The sequence below is a fragment of the Prosopis cineraria genome, unplaced genomic scaffold, assembly GCF_029017545.1.
Source record: "Prosopis cineraria cultivar Desert tree isolate PC_DT_omini unplaced genomic scaffold, ASM2901754v1 PC10, whole genome shotgun sequence".
NCBI classification, from domain to species: Eukaryota; Viridiplantae; Streptophyta; class Magnoliopsida; order Fabales; family Fabaceae; genus Prosopis; species Prosopis cineraria.
This window is the reverse complement of record NW_026555341.1, coordinates 36,015,630-36,030,260: the sequence shown is the minus strand read 5'-3', so window position 1 is coordinate 36,030,260 and position 14,631 is coordinate 36,015,630. Positions and strand designations below refer to the sequence as shown.

Here is a 14,631-nt window from a genome sequence, read left to right as displayed (position 1 = left end):
TAGCATTTGGAAATTAAACATGTTTGCTCGACAAATTGTTGCTTTTGGGTGAATAATATTCGGAACCACAAATTCAACGTAGTTCCAAGCACACAATGAAATAGCCCCAAGCACGATAGGATCTCGATCTTGTAATAAGGATTGAATGAACATGCCTGTCAAGTGAGACTTTAGATGACACTGATTAGGGTGACATTAGAGAGAAAATTAAACCTACCCAAATGGGTAAGATAAGAGTCTTTCTGGTCTTCTTACCTTTGATCATTAATGCCAACCTCTATAGTGGCGAATGTTGAGATTATATTTGATATAAAAAAATATGAACTAAATTATAAAAGAAAAACTATTATCTCTCTCTCTCTCTCTAAATAGAAAATAATGTGGCCTCCATTATTTAAGTCCGACTAAAATTAGAGAACAACTGTGTGCTTCCACTTAGTTCCATACCACTTAACTTACAAAGACCACTCAACGCGGAGCCTCGTGTTTCTCAACAAAATGAAACCTTTTCCGGTTTGGTCCCAAAACCTTCACTTGCTTCTTTTCTTTACTTTGATCTTTCAATCTTGCAGAGGAGCTGCTTCATCACCATCATTGGGAAACAAAACTGATCACTTGTCCTTGCTCAAATTCAAGGAATCAATATCCGAAGATCCCTATCATATCTTGGACTCTTGGAATGCTTCAACACACTTCTGCAACTGGCATGGAATCACTTGCGGCCACAAGCATCACAGAGTTACTCGGTTGGTGTTAGAAGATTATCAATTGTCTGGTACTTTATCACCCTTCATTGGCAATCTCTCCTTCATCAGATACATCTCTCTTGGTGCCAATAAGTTTCATGGAGAGATCCCACAAGAATTCGGTCACTTGTTTCGATTGCAGGAACTTTATCTGGAAAATAATACGTTGACAGGAGAATTTCCTGTTAACGTCACAAGTTGCTCTAACCTCAGGTACTTCTCATTTGGAGGGAATCATCTCATTGGCAAAATACCAATGGAGATTGACTCTCTCCAAAAGCTTGAAGAAATATATCTACCTGTAAACAATTTCACGGGTGAAATCCCAATTTCCATAGGGAATATTTCTTCCCTTCGTCTTCTTTCTCTGGGTCGGAATAACTTGGAGGGGACTGTACCTGAAACATTAGGCCACCTGCAAAAATTGGGAACAATTGCTATAGGTTCCAACAAGCTTTCTGGTACAATTCCCTCTTCTATTTACAATTTGTCAAGTCTTACTTGGCTTGGGGTTGCAAATAATCAACTTAATGGGTCTCTCCCAGTCAATATGTTTCTCACCCTCCCTAATCTCCAGTTAGTGGAAGTTGATATGAATCAATTTTCAGGCCCTATCCCAACTTCCCTAGTCAATGCTTCTAGACTTGTACGGCTTGCATTGGCGGCTAATCATTTGACTGGGCTTGTTCCAGATCTGGGAAAGTCGCATGATCTTTCAGTACTAAACATTGGTCATAATGATCTGGGAAGTAATTCTGCGGAAGACTTGGAATTCTTGAAATCTTTGATCAATTGTAGTAAGTTGAAAGCAATTGAATTGAGTTCCAGCAATTTTGGAGGCCATCTACCAAATTTCATTGGCAATTTGTCCACCCATTTGAAAGGACTCTATTTATCAGACAATCAAATCTCTGGTGAAATTCCTGAAGCGTTGGGAAATCTTGTCAACTTATGGGTAATAGATATGGACAATAATCATTTAACCAACACGATCCCAACTACTTTTGGGAAGCTTCAAAAGATGCAAGCATTATATTTAGTAGGGAATAGGTTGTCAGGAGAAATAACACCTTTTATAGGCAACCTCAGTCAGTTGTTTGATCTAGATTTGTCAGGTAATATGCTAGAAGGACCAATTCCTCCAAGCATTAGAAATTGCCAAAAATTGCAGAAGCTTGACCTGTCACGAAACAAGTTTAGTAACACCATGCCTGTAGAGATATTTGATCTTCCATCTTTATCGATCTTGCTGAACTTGTCTCATAACTCGTTTAGTGGTAAGCTCCCTAAGGAAGTAGGAAAGTTAAAAAATATTGATGAACTGGATTTTTCCCATAATCATTTGCCTGGAAATATTCCAGAAACGATAGGAGATTGCAAGAGCTTGGAGTACCTTTTTTTACAGGGGAACTTCTTCCAAGAAATCATCCCTTTATCTTTGGCTTCGTTAAAAGGTCTACGATACTTAGACCTGTCAGAAAATAACTTGTCTGGTTCAGTTCCAAAGGAATTGCAGGATATTTCCGTTTTAGAATACCTGAATGTTTCTTTTAACATGTTGGATGGTGAAGTGCCAAAAAGAGGTGTCTTTAGCAATGCAAGTGCAATATCATTGACTGGGAATAGTGAGCTTTGTGGAGGAATTCCAGATCTAAAACTACCACCATGTCTTGTTAAAGTTACGGGAGAAAGAAAACATCATACTTCTGGGTTGGTCGCAGCAATATGTTGTGTGGTGGCTTTTCTTTTGATACTGTCTTCCATTCTTGCTATTTATTATTATAAGAGGAAAAGAAGCAAGAAATATCCCTCCAATTCACCGGCAATTGACATGCTTCCCAAAGTGTCATTTCAAAGTTTACACAATGCAACGAATGGGTTCTCAGCCAACAACATGATTGGATTTGGGAGATTTGGCTCTGTATATAAGGGAAGTCTTGAGTCTCATGATGTTGTCGCAATAAAGGTCCTCAACCTTCAAATTAAGGGAGCTGACAAGAGTTTCGTGGCTGAATGTAACTCGCTCAAAAATAGAAGACATCGAAATATGGTGAAAATTGTTACATGTTGCTCCAGCATAGATTTCAAGGGTCATGAATTTAAAGCTCTGGTTTATGAGTACATGGTGAATGGAAGCTTGGAAAATTGGTTGCATCCAGGTGCCAAAGATCAAGTTCATCCAAGAATTTTGATCCTCGATCAAATCATAAATATTTTACTCGATGTTGCGTCTGCATTACAATACCTTCACCATGAATGTGAGCAACCTCTTGTTCATTGTGATTTGAAGCCAAGCAATGTCCTTCTTGATGGCGACATGGTTGCTCATTTGAGTGATTTTGGATTGGCCAGGATATTTTCAACTATTGAGGGAAAAATTAATAAACAAAGTAGCACAATTGGAATAAAGGGCACCATTGGTTATGTTCCTCCAGGTATCATATAATATTTTTCATTTTTTTGCCATAAAGTCACATTCATTTAGTTCAAACTTTCCGTTTTCTATTTTATTTTGATGAGTTGCTATGGAAACTAACAAAATTATTACCATATTTCAGAATATGGAATGGGTCTCGACGTGTCAATACAAGGTGACATGTATAGTTTTGGCATTCTTATTTTAGAGATGCTAACCAAAAAAAGGCCCACCGCAGATATATGTGAAGACGGTCACAATCTTCATAAATTTGTGGAAATTGCATTTCCAGATAAGCTTTTGGAAGTTGTGAATCCTAGTATTCTTCCTAGGGAATCTGAACATAGAATGCAGATATCAGAAGGCTCATTGGAGGATTTAATACAGGTCCAACCTAATGTGGTGAAATGCCTATGCTCTTTAGTTAGGATTGGACTTGCTTGTTCAGTGGAATCACCACATGAAAGAATAAGTGCAGTGGAGGTTGTCAGGGAGTTAATTTCCATCAAGAGTTCTTTTACTTCGCGGTGAGTACAACATAGTATCTAAAATATCACTCATGTTTCTCATGAGATATAACTCATGTTTTCTGTTTTTATTAAGCGTCTGAACTTTTCTTTTGACCAAAACACAGCGTCTAAGCATTTATTTTGTCATTTTGATCTTGCTGTTACATTCTATTTCACATCGTCCCTTGTCTAATTCGTACGTACTTGCCATTATATTACGTCTCTAGACATTTGACGAAATGAAGAACCATTTTGTCCCCTTTAATACGATGCTTACATAGTTCGTTCTATACATGTCAACCAATTTTTTCATGTGCAAATTAACCCAAATCTGTTTTTAATATAAATATCTGGTGATTGATTATCTTTTTAGTTATTTTTTATATTCTTATTTTTAAACTGCGTCTCATTTTTTATATTTGCTGTTGCAGGCCATATAAATTGGCGTCTGATCGATCAGCGATAAAAGTCTAATCTTTATTGGGATGAGCCTACCGTTGTTTTCTTGGGCATATATGTGTGCATGTTTTTTATATTACTTGGTCTCCATGTTGGCTTTAGAAGCTTATAATGAGCAGATCATCAAAATGTGCTTTATGTTTATATTTTTGTTATTTGTGGCTATGTTCACAATTTCCTATCTTATATGTATATGACTGATTTCAGTCTCCATTAACATAATTTAGAAACTATATGAATAAAAAGAGTGTTGTGTTTTATATATCTTTTCTAAATTAAAAATGAAAAAAAAATAAAGCGTAATCTAGTAAAATGACCCCTATAAACTATAGGTCCAAGAACATTTAGGATGCTAAATTTGTTTTTGATATAATGTGTCTTTCCAACTTTTTAAAATGAACTATTAGTTATTTTTTATTATTATTTGAGCAGAAAATAATAAAATGATATAAAAAAGTATAGAAAAAGACCAAAATATTATAGCAAAAGGCTCAAAAATTTCAAAAAAGGACGGAGAGATTTTTTTTAAAAAAAAAACTTTTAATGGGTGCTCTAGAGTCAATTTCTAGTTTTTATTGGTCCTTACCTACAAATTTCTGCATACTTATTGCAGTTGATCGAGAATGGTCACATTCTTCATCAGTTGTACTCAAATGTGACTTTTGAGCCAAGCTAGCTAAATATTACAGTCGCTATCGCTAATATAATAATTTTGATAAGATATGGATATACTAGCAATAAATCTGGTAGTTAGGTCGGCATACATTTTAAAAATATCATTGACTTCAATTCTGTGCAATTAATATGCGCAACATTAATGCTCCTATCCTAAAACACTCTTGATTTATTATTCAAAATTTTACAATTAAGCGAAAAAGAAGTCATTTTGTAAAATTACCAGATGTTTTTAAAAATAGTTCCTCAAGATAAACATATTTCTTATTCTGATTATATCAAAAACTTAAACAAATATCCTACTAAAATTTTTCAGAATTAGCCTTTTAAAATAACAAAAAAGGAAGCTAATGGGCTTTAATGGAATTTAAGAGAGATGGTAGGTTTGAACTTTGACGTGAACATAGCTTTTCTAAGTAGTTTTGTAATGTGATTAATATGATTTATCTTGATATATATATTTTTTTTTGAGTAAAATATAATCACCTCCCTTCAAATTTGTTAAAATTACAAAGACTATTTATATGTTTTTAAAAACATATGTTTTAGTCCTTTTTTTTTTAACATCGTTAAGAACATTCCATTTAAGATTCTAAAATGCTTTATTATATTAATTAAAACAAGTAAAAAAATTAAAAGTATTAATCTACCCTTGCAATCTGTTGTATTATCTCTCCTCCAATTTTAAAGAATATTATGGCTATATTTTCATAAACATTTTAAAAAGAGTTAAAATGTATTTTTATCATTGAACTTTTTTTAAAGAGAGCTAGACATCTTATATTAATAAGCGAAATAATTTTACTTTTGAACTATTTTTCTAAAAAGTAGAAAGCCTCTTCGGTTAGTTGGCCATTAAGTTTGTTATTTCTTGCTAACATGGTATGTGTGTAGGGCCCATGCACAATGACAGACTTAGTACTAATTTATCCTTAAACTCTTTTTTTACAAGTGCTAGGCACCCTGAAATTTTATTAAAATAAATTTAATAAATATTGTTAACAAATTAAATATTTTAGTATTTAATAATTTAAATATTATTATTTATAAATATTTATTCAAAAGTTATAAATTATTTTTACATATTAACAGTTCAAATTAATTTTTCAAACATTTATAGACAACCTGTAATATTTTTATATATTGATTGAGTTGGTTAAATTTTTTAAGTCAGTAGAAATGACAAAGTCTAGGTGTAAAAATGAATCTTAAACATTTTTAAAATATATTGAAATTAAGGTTAAAGTATACATTTAATTTTTTAACTTTACACAATGTTTCATTTTAGTTCCTCAACTTTATAAAATATATTTTTAGTCTTTTAATCTTAATATTATTAGTTTTATCTCAACAAATTTTTATATTAAATTTTTAAATATTGACAAAATATTTTCAAATATTGACATATTAAGTTTAATTTTTTCAAAATGATAATAATTGATACAAAAAAATTATTTAAAACAAATGATGTTAGAGTTAAAGAACTAAAAAGATACTTTATAAAATTAAAGGATCAAATTAAAATTTTATATAAAATTAAAAGTGTAAAAGTATACTTTAGCCTAAAATTAATAAACATAATTTATATTAAAATTAATAAAATGAATATAAATTATGATAATTAATTTATCTCTCATTATATTAAATTCATAACTTTTTTCCAAGAAATTTTTAATTTAATAAATTTTTAGTCATATATGTCTGAAATATTATTTTTATCCACTTATACATTTAAAATTTTAATTACCGCTTAAATAAGTTTATATAAATGATTCTTAGACTTATATATTGTATAAATAAGTTTATTTATATTTTACAATACGTTTCTCAACTTATATATTATAATTATCATTTGGAAACTTATTAAATGACTCTTGAATAATATTTATATTAAAGAGGAATATTTTAATCCAAAATATATGATTTAACAGTTAATTACAGTTGGATGTATGGAAATAAAATCTTTAAAATATAAGGTATGTGTTATGTAATTTTAATTTCAAGAAAGGTATATATAAATTTTAAAATTAGAATTTAAAAATAAAAAAGGTCTCTGTAATTAAGGAAAAATAGAAGGGAGGTTAGTATATTTTACTTTTTTTATTTTTTTAATTTTAGTGTGAATTTAATATTTTGGTACGAAGAATTTGATTTTATTTTAAAATGACAGAATATTTTTAAGAATTTTTTTTAATGAATTGCTGAACAATGAAGTGTATGAAGATTGAAGAGATCGCAAATAGAAATCTTGATATGAATTAATTGTAACGTATTAATTAAAATGGATAAAAACATTTGATTAAATTCAATAAAAGATCATTAACACTGAAGGAAAAGTCTTGGTGGGGCCAAGCATCCTCCATGTTAGCCCGATGCATAGTTTGGACTGGCGTGCTTGAGTGAAAATAATTTTTTAAAAATACTTTTTTAAAAATACTTTTGAAAATATAAAAATATTAATCTTTGAACCAAAAAAAATTTAATTAGTACTCCTTTTGTTTACAGATATCAGAAATTTTTAATCAAATTTTACCTTTCAATAAAGTAGTTATTTTTTTTCAAACTAACTATATCTTTTTATATTTATTCGTATTAATTAATAGGATATTTCATCCTAAAATAAATATAAAATAATTTATTTAATAAGAATAGTTTTGGCAAAAAGGTAACGATTACACTTTGAAAGAGTAAAAATATTTTATATTTTTTAATATCAACTTTTTAAAAAATATTTTATATTTTTGAATAGATGGTGTATCTTTTAAAATATATTCTTTAAAAAACTAATATTATGATCAAAAGTAATTATTTTTAAAATTATACATAATCAATAATTGTCAATTATTTTTACATAACATTAAGTTAAAATTAAATCTAAATTTTGAAAGAGATTAAAAAAAGGGAAATGAAAAGAAAAATCCCTTGAAATATGCAAATGTCTTGAAAAATCTTGTAAAATGTTATAATTCTTTTCAAGTTTTTAGAAACCTTTATGAGATTGATAATTTTAGATGAAACTAGTAAAGTACCCATGCAATGCACAGGTCTTATATTATAGTTTTTATAAATAAGTGCCAATTTTATAGGAAGATGTTTCTCGAAAGAATAACTTGAATTACATCTGATCTCCATATCATCTTATATGTAATGGGACTGTGTAATTATCATCTTGCAAATTAAATATGCATATTAAAGTAAAGCAAATAGTAAAAATTAGATGCATTCTATGTAAATGGATGTAATAGGAAATAGATTAATAAAAATTCATAATTATTTAAATCAAATTATCAAAGACTTTCCTATAATGACATTATAAGTTCTATCTGTGGGGTGATCATCTTTATCAAGAATTAATATTTTTAAACCCTTCCAACTTCAAAATGAGAGATAACAACGTAATTGATTATGGGGTGAGAACAGGTTGAGATAAGTACAAACCAACATAACACATATTCTGACTTTCATTCTTATTAATGGTCATGGCAAAAACCAACATAATGAAAAACTAGGTCCTTATCATTGTAAATAGCAATATAGAATTAGATGAACATACCAATATTAATAGGCGATATGTATACTTTTGTCTTTGTATTTGAACTAGACATTTCTTTCGCTTCAATATGAGACATGTACCATTGCACAACCACATATATATATATATATATATCAATGTTTCACATTAAAATAATTAAAAAACCCACTTTAAGCCTGAATTCATAATTCAAAAGGCCTAACATTGAAATTGAATTTAGAAGATATATAGAGTACATGTCTCCATCATCTTTCACAATACTTTGAAAGTTCAAGTACACAAATTTCTCACCAAGAAGTGGAGAGAACATGTACCTATTTACTCCTTCAACTACAATCAATGTAGGAGTTAATATAATCATATCTCTAAAATAAGAAGAATTATGACATTGATAAGAAAATTTGGGAACGTTGAACTAATAATTGACTTTACTAGGTTATCTAAACCTTCTAGCAACAAATTCAAGTGGGATCTTAATATCCACAGATATTTTTTATTAACTCTAGCCGTAGTTCAATTACCAATTGATAATCCAGTCAGTAAAATCTTGAAAAGCACTAATAAATGCACCACTATTTTTTTGCTAGAAGTCTTATGTTTCTTATTGGTGTAAAAAGTTGACAATTATCCCACATGTACGAAGAGTTAATGGTGAAAAAAAATATTCTCTTGACTTACCTAGAATAATATGAAAGATTTGCTTGAAATCTCAACCAAATATATCTACTTTTCCTCCAAAAGGAAAAAATTATCAGCTAATAGATTGTTTAACTTTAGAATATTCTTTAAGCATATATTAAGACTTGTGTGCCATTAGAGCCTTAACAAATATGTTTATTATATTAACAACTTTAGTTTAGGTTTTAAGAATTACATTGTCTATTATTTTATAAAGGATTAAAAACATAATTACTAGCAAAATTACTCTATTTCATGATATTATTTTTTCATTTACTTATTTTAAATATATTTATTTCTCATTTTCCCAAAAATATATATGCATATGCATGTTGTCCTCACATTTTAAATTTTCTAGCTCCATCATTGGCAAGATTGGATTAACTATCAACCTGGTGCCTAGTCCTTTTATACCAAAACTGGGACCAAGCCAACCTGATATAAAGTCTAGGTTTGACCTTCTTTTGGAAACATGATTATTATCAAATAAATGTAAAATAACAAATAAATTTCATACATTGTCTCCATCTAAAACTATTTTCTCTTGGAAAATAATATTTTTTAAATTATAAAAACTCAATGATTATATATTACTTTAAAAACAAATTTAAAATTTGAATTAAAATAGTATATTAATTTTTTAAATATTTTTCATTATAATAACAACGTAATTTATATTAGGTATAACCATGAAGAAAGATAATCTTATAAATTCAATTAATGTCAATAAAAATTCCAAATAACACACACGCACACACGAATATATCATAGGTAGGGTAGGACCAAGTTTGATTGCAATTTGGTGTCTAGCTTGACTCAGTCTCTTAGATAAAATTGGACTAGTTGGTTATTAAGTTAATATTACATTCCTAACGAATAGTAAAATGTTATTACAACAGTAAATGTTTATCTATTAATTTTTTCATTATCTATATTATTCTTAAATTATGATAAGTGCTGAAATATTATTAAAATTATTTTTATTCATATTTATCTTAAGTTAAAAATTATTGGAATAATGTTTTATTGATTTGAAAATTAGTATTAAAATATTTTTCTAGAAATGTATTTTTAAATAAATAACTTATTAGTATGATTTAAAATTAACCGGTTGTAATTTCATTTATATTTAACATTTAATCAGAAAAGTGTTTTTTAATTTGATAAGAATAATAGAATTGCGGCCAACAACTTTTTTCATTTAATCATTAAAAACAAATTTTAAATATGATTTGAAATTAATTGATCATAATTTCAAATATATTCAACATTTAATTAGAAAAGTAATTTTTTTTATTTGATAAGAATAATAAAATACTTACCAACAACTTTTCTTCATTTGGTTATTAGTGTCTCAAACAAACCATTGTATAATAGGTATGATAAATATATTAAATGTTAGCGAGTATTTTAATTGATTATTCACAAGTATTCTTTTATTGGATGCAGTCTTATTCATTGTATGGTTGGGCACTAAAATTGAGTATCTTCCCGAGTTGAGATTTGAAATATAACATTGTTATGATTATTTGGTAATGAATCTACCTTTTTTTCTTTTTGCAAAATAAAAATCAATAGAAGAAGAAACGTTGAGGTAGATTTGGTATGAATAGATGGAAGACTAAATGAACATTAGCAATATAAATACATGATGAAACTAAAGATAATTAGGATACATATATCTACACAATAAACTCATGGATGATAGAGTTAATCCTAAATTGAATTGTGAAATGATGTCATAGTCAAACTCATGTTCATTAATTTATAATTGGCATAGTATCTATGCTAAAGGAAATTTTAAATTTAAATTGTCAATCTAATTTAAATATCATATATGCTTGAAACTTAAACCTAAAAACTTTTCCCTGAATAATAATATAATTATGTTTTTTTTTTCTTGTTTTATTCATTAGGCATTGGAATGAAAGTTCAAAATCAGCCCCACTAATTAATTGCATAGTTTATATTTTTAAAGTTTAAAAAATCACTACCTATTGATTAATTGAGAAGTTTAGATATTTAATTGCTCTTTTCACAATAATCAATATTCTTTCCTTTAATTATGAAATATTTGATATCATGGATCTCCATCCGAATCCAAAAAAATTGAAATTCAAGTCACAATATTTCATAATTATATAAAATAACTTGTGTAAAATGAATTAGTGTTCAAATAGGATTTTGCTCAACTATGCTTAATCATGCCTCGAATAGGATTGACTCTAATGAGAGTACTTATGTGCAGGAAAAAAATATATCAAATACATGTGATAAAAATATATAACAATCCATACCATTGATGTCATTGATAATTTATTAAGTTATTTTTTAAATTTTATATATTAAATAAAGAAATGTTTTTTTAAAAAAGAAAATTATAATTAGTAATAGATGAAAATTCATGCCACTTTCGCTTGGCTAGATGAATTTTAGGCTACATTTTTAAAACAAATTAGATGTTTCAATATATACATGACGGGTGAAAAAATTGTGAATAATTGGTAGGACTCACAAATTTTTATTAAAATTGTCAAACTGACGTGTATCAAACGAAAAAGGTGAAAATAAAAAATTGAGGAACATTAAAAAATTAAATAAGTGAAATAAAAAGCATAAAGTATAAAACCAAACTAATATATAACCTATTAAACATCAAATTTTTTTTATGACTTTTTAATTTTATATAATATAGTATACAACTATACATTGCATATATATTAGATATACGGTATTAGATTAGAATTGTGTAATCTCACAAAATAATTTCAAAGTTTACAAATTATTTATTAATTGTTCTTTTGAGAAAAAATCCAAAAAATACATTCTCTCCTTGCAATCTCTCATCAAAATGCCCACGGAATGACTTCTAAAAAGTTGTAAAAGTTCGATTACCTACATAATATGTATATATCAATAAGATAAAAAAATAAAATAGTAAGATTTGGCATCACTTTAAATAAAACAATAGATATGGAAACTTACATTAGCATCTTGAAAAAAAAAAATCAATTCAAAACTCTTTGAATTGTTTGATGAAGTTAACTCAGTTATATTTTAAAGATGAATAACTTGAATCATTATATACTGGTCACACATTATAGAATTGCTGGCATGAACAATATTAGTGAAATACTAATTTAATACTGTTTGAGTTCTTGAATGAATTTTTACTTGGCATTTTTGAAACATGAATCATCTGAACCACAATACACCATTCTTTTTTCACTCTATTGATAGTATAAATGGTGTGAATATCATATTCCAAAGCCATAGATAGCATGAAAATTTAAGGTACACATGCTGTAAAGAAGAAAAAAGATGAATTAAACTCTAAACATTATCTAACAAAACAATGAGCTTGAAAAATAATTTAAGAATACTTGATAGCAAGATAAAACTAAAGAGGTTATAGGTGTTTGTCAAATCCAGGGATATGAAATGCAATATTAGCAACCTTAGTTATTTATAATTGGTATAATATACATTAATTTTAAAATAAATTAATTCAAATTAATGCAAAATAAACGAATAAGAAGCTGTAAAAATAAACATATATTAGGTATTAATAAAATTCAAATTTAAAATTCATATTAACTAAAATCGTATTATGGTTTGAAATTCGAAATACATAGTATAAAAATTCATATTAAATATATCATATTATGCAAAGACTGTTATAAAAATAAGCATATATTACATATATATCATATTTAAAATTTAAATTATATTAATAAAATATAAATCCAAACCATATTTGATTAGCCCATGTTTTCTATGGAAGCACTCAGTCGACATATTTAATGAAAATGGTACTATAAAGTATAAATAGACTTGCTGCGATTATAAACAACATATAATTATTTAACATTCATGTTCCTATCATCTCCACGTATCTCTAACATAGTAAGTCTATCTTAACATGCTTAATATAAATAAATTATTATAATGTTACATATATATTTCATTAAATAAAGTTTTAAAAAAATAAAGTTTAAGATATGAAAAATTTCTAAATAGATAGGGTATTGTATAAGGGCATTAAATAAAGTTTTTGAATAGATAGGACAAGTTTACTATAAAATATTATCTTAAACAAGGCAAATAAAGTTTTTGAATAAAAACTTCAAAAAGTTTAATAAAATACCTACTAAGTAATTGTCATTCATTGTCTCCCTATCTACAATATCTAAAATATTGAACAAAATCGAACCCAAGACAATGGGTAGAACCTATCTTAAACATAACTTCACAGTAGTTGAGTACATGAAGCTAATTTTGTATGATGATTGATTATTCGATACAATTTAGAGCACTAGGAGACCTTAAATTTTGAAATTTTATTTATCTTAAATGCCTACAACCTATCTTTAGAACTTATTACAAAAGGCTTCCAATGACTACACAGATCCAATCTTAAATATATTTAATAAGTATTACATATTGGATAAAATTGGATGTAATCCATGGGTTACAAGTGCTAAAGGAAATAAAAAATGACTTACTCCAACATTCAGGAAGACTAATTTAACACCGTTACACTCTTTGAATATATTTCTACCTAACAATCTTTACACATGATGAATCACTCGAACAATAATATGTCATTTTTTGTTGTGTTGATGGTACGAATTGTGTAGATTTCAAATGTAAAAACCATGGATAGTATGAGTAATAGTTGAGAGAAAAATAAACTTAATGTGGTTGCAGGAGTGAGTCAGATGTGGAATTGTGAAATGTAATATTAGCCTAATCTCATAATTTATAATTAAATAAAGTTGAATTGGGAGGAAAAATGAAGGGGTGATTTTTTAAAATCATGATGATAGATATTAGTATTAATTTTTGTGATGATATATATTTAAAATGATCCCAAATTAATTTGAATTTGAAAATCAAATATCATTGATCATATATATTTTGTAAATCATAAACGAAATTAATATTTTTAAACCATGCAATACTCAATGTGTCTATCAAGCCATCAAAATAATATCTTTAAATGTAAATCATTGATGATATACATTTTTGTAAGTCAAAAATATATACTTTACTATTTTTAAACCCATAATCATGCATTAAATATTTAGATAGAAATTAAGTTGACTTTAAATAAATAGATATCTATACTGAGACAAATTTTTTGAAATCATGAGAATAGATACAAATATTTAAACATAAATTTTTTTAAATATTTAAATAAATATATATTAATTTAAATTTGAATTCAAATAAATAAAAATATATATACTCAATCATATGAACCTTGATTTTCAAAAATCTTTAGGATATATGAAAATTTTCAAAAATCATGATGACAGATGAGAAATTTTAAACTAATTTGAATTCAAATATGGTCATATTTGAATTTCAAATAGGTAAAAAATAAATTTTTTATATACGTAAAAAATTAATAATTCATCCTAGCATCTAACTTCAAACTTGAATAATATATATTTTATATATATTAAAAATAATAAACCTTCCTGAACTTAACTCCAAACTTGACTCCAAAGTAAAAAATCATAGAAAAGATATCCCAAATATAGAATTGTAACAATCTTAAAATGAATACGTGGCATCCTCTCATAGCCTTTAATTCTATTTATATATATA

General features: G+C 27.1%; 1 protein-coding gene across 1 annotated transcript; it reads left to right on the top strand.

Moving 5' to 3' along the window:
• Nucleotides 1–440: 440 nt before the first annotated feature.
• Nucleotides 441–4,379, top strand: LOC129321914 (probable LRR receptor-like serine/threonine-protein kinase At3g47570). The gene is made up of 3 exons (XM_054967896.1): nt 441–3,181; nt 3,305–3,689; nt 4,103–4,379. Exons 1-3 carry the CDS (start codon nt 499–501, stop codon nt 4,143–4,145), a joined length of 3,111 nt encoding a protein of 1,036 aa, XP_054823871.1. The 5' UTR covers nt 441–498; the 3' UTR covers nt 4,146–4,379.
• The last annotated feature ends 10,252 nt before the right edge of the window (nt 4,380–14,631 follow it).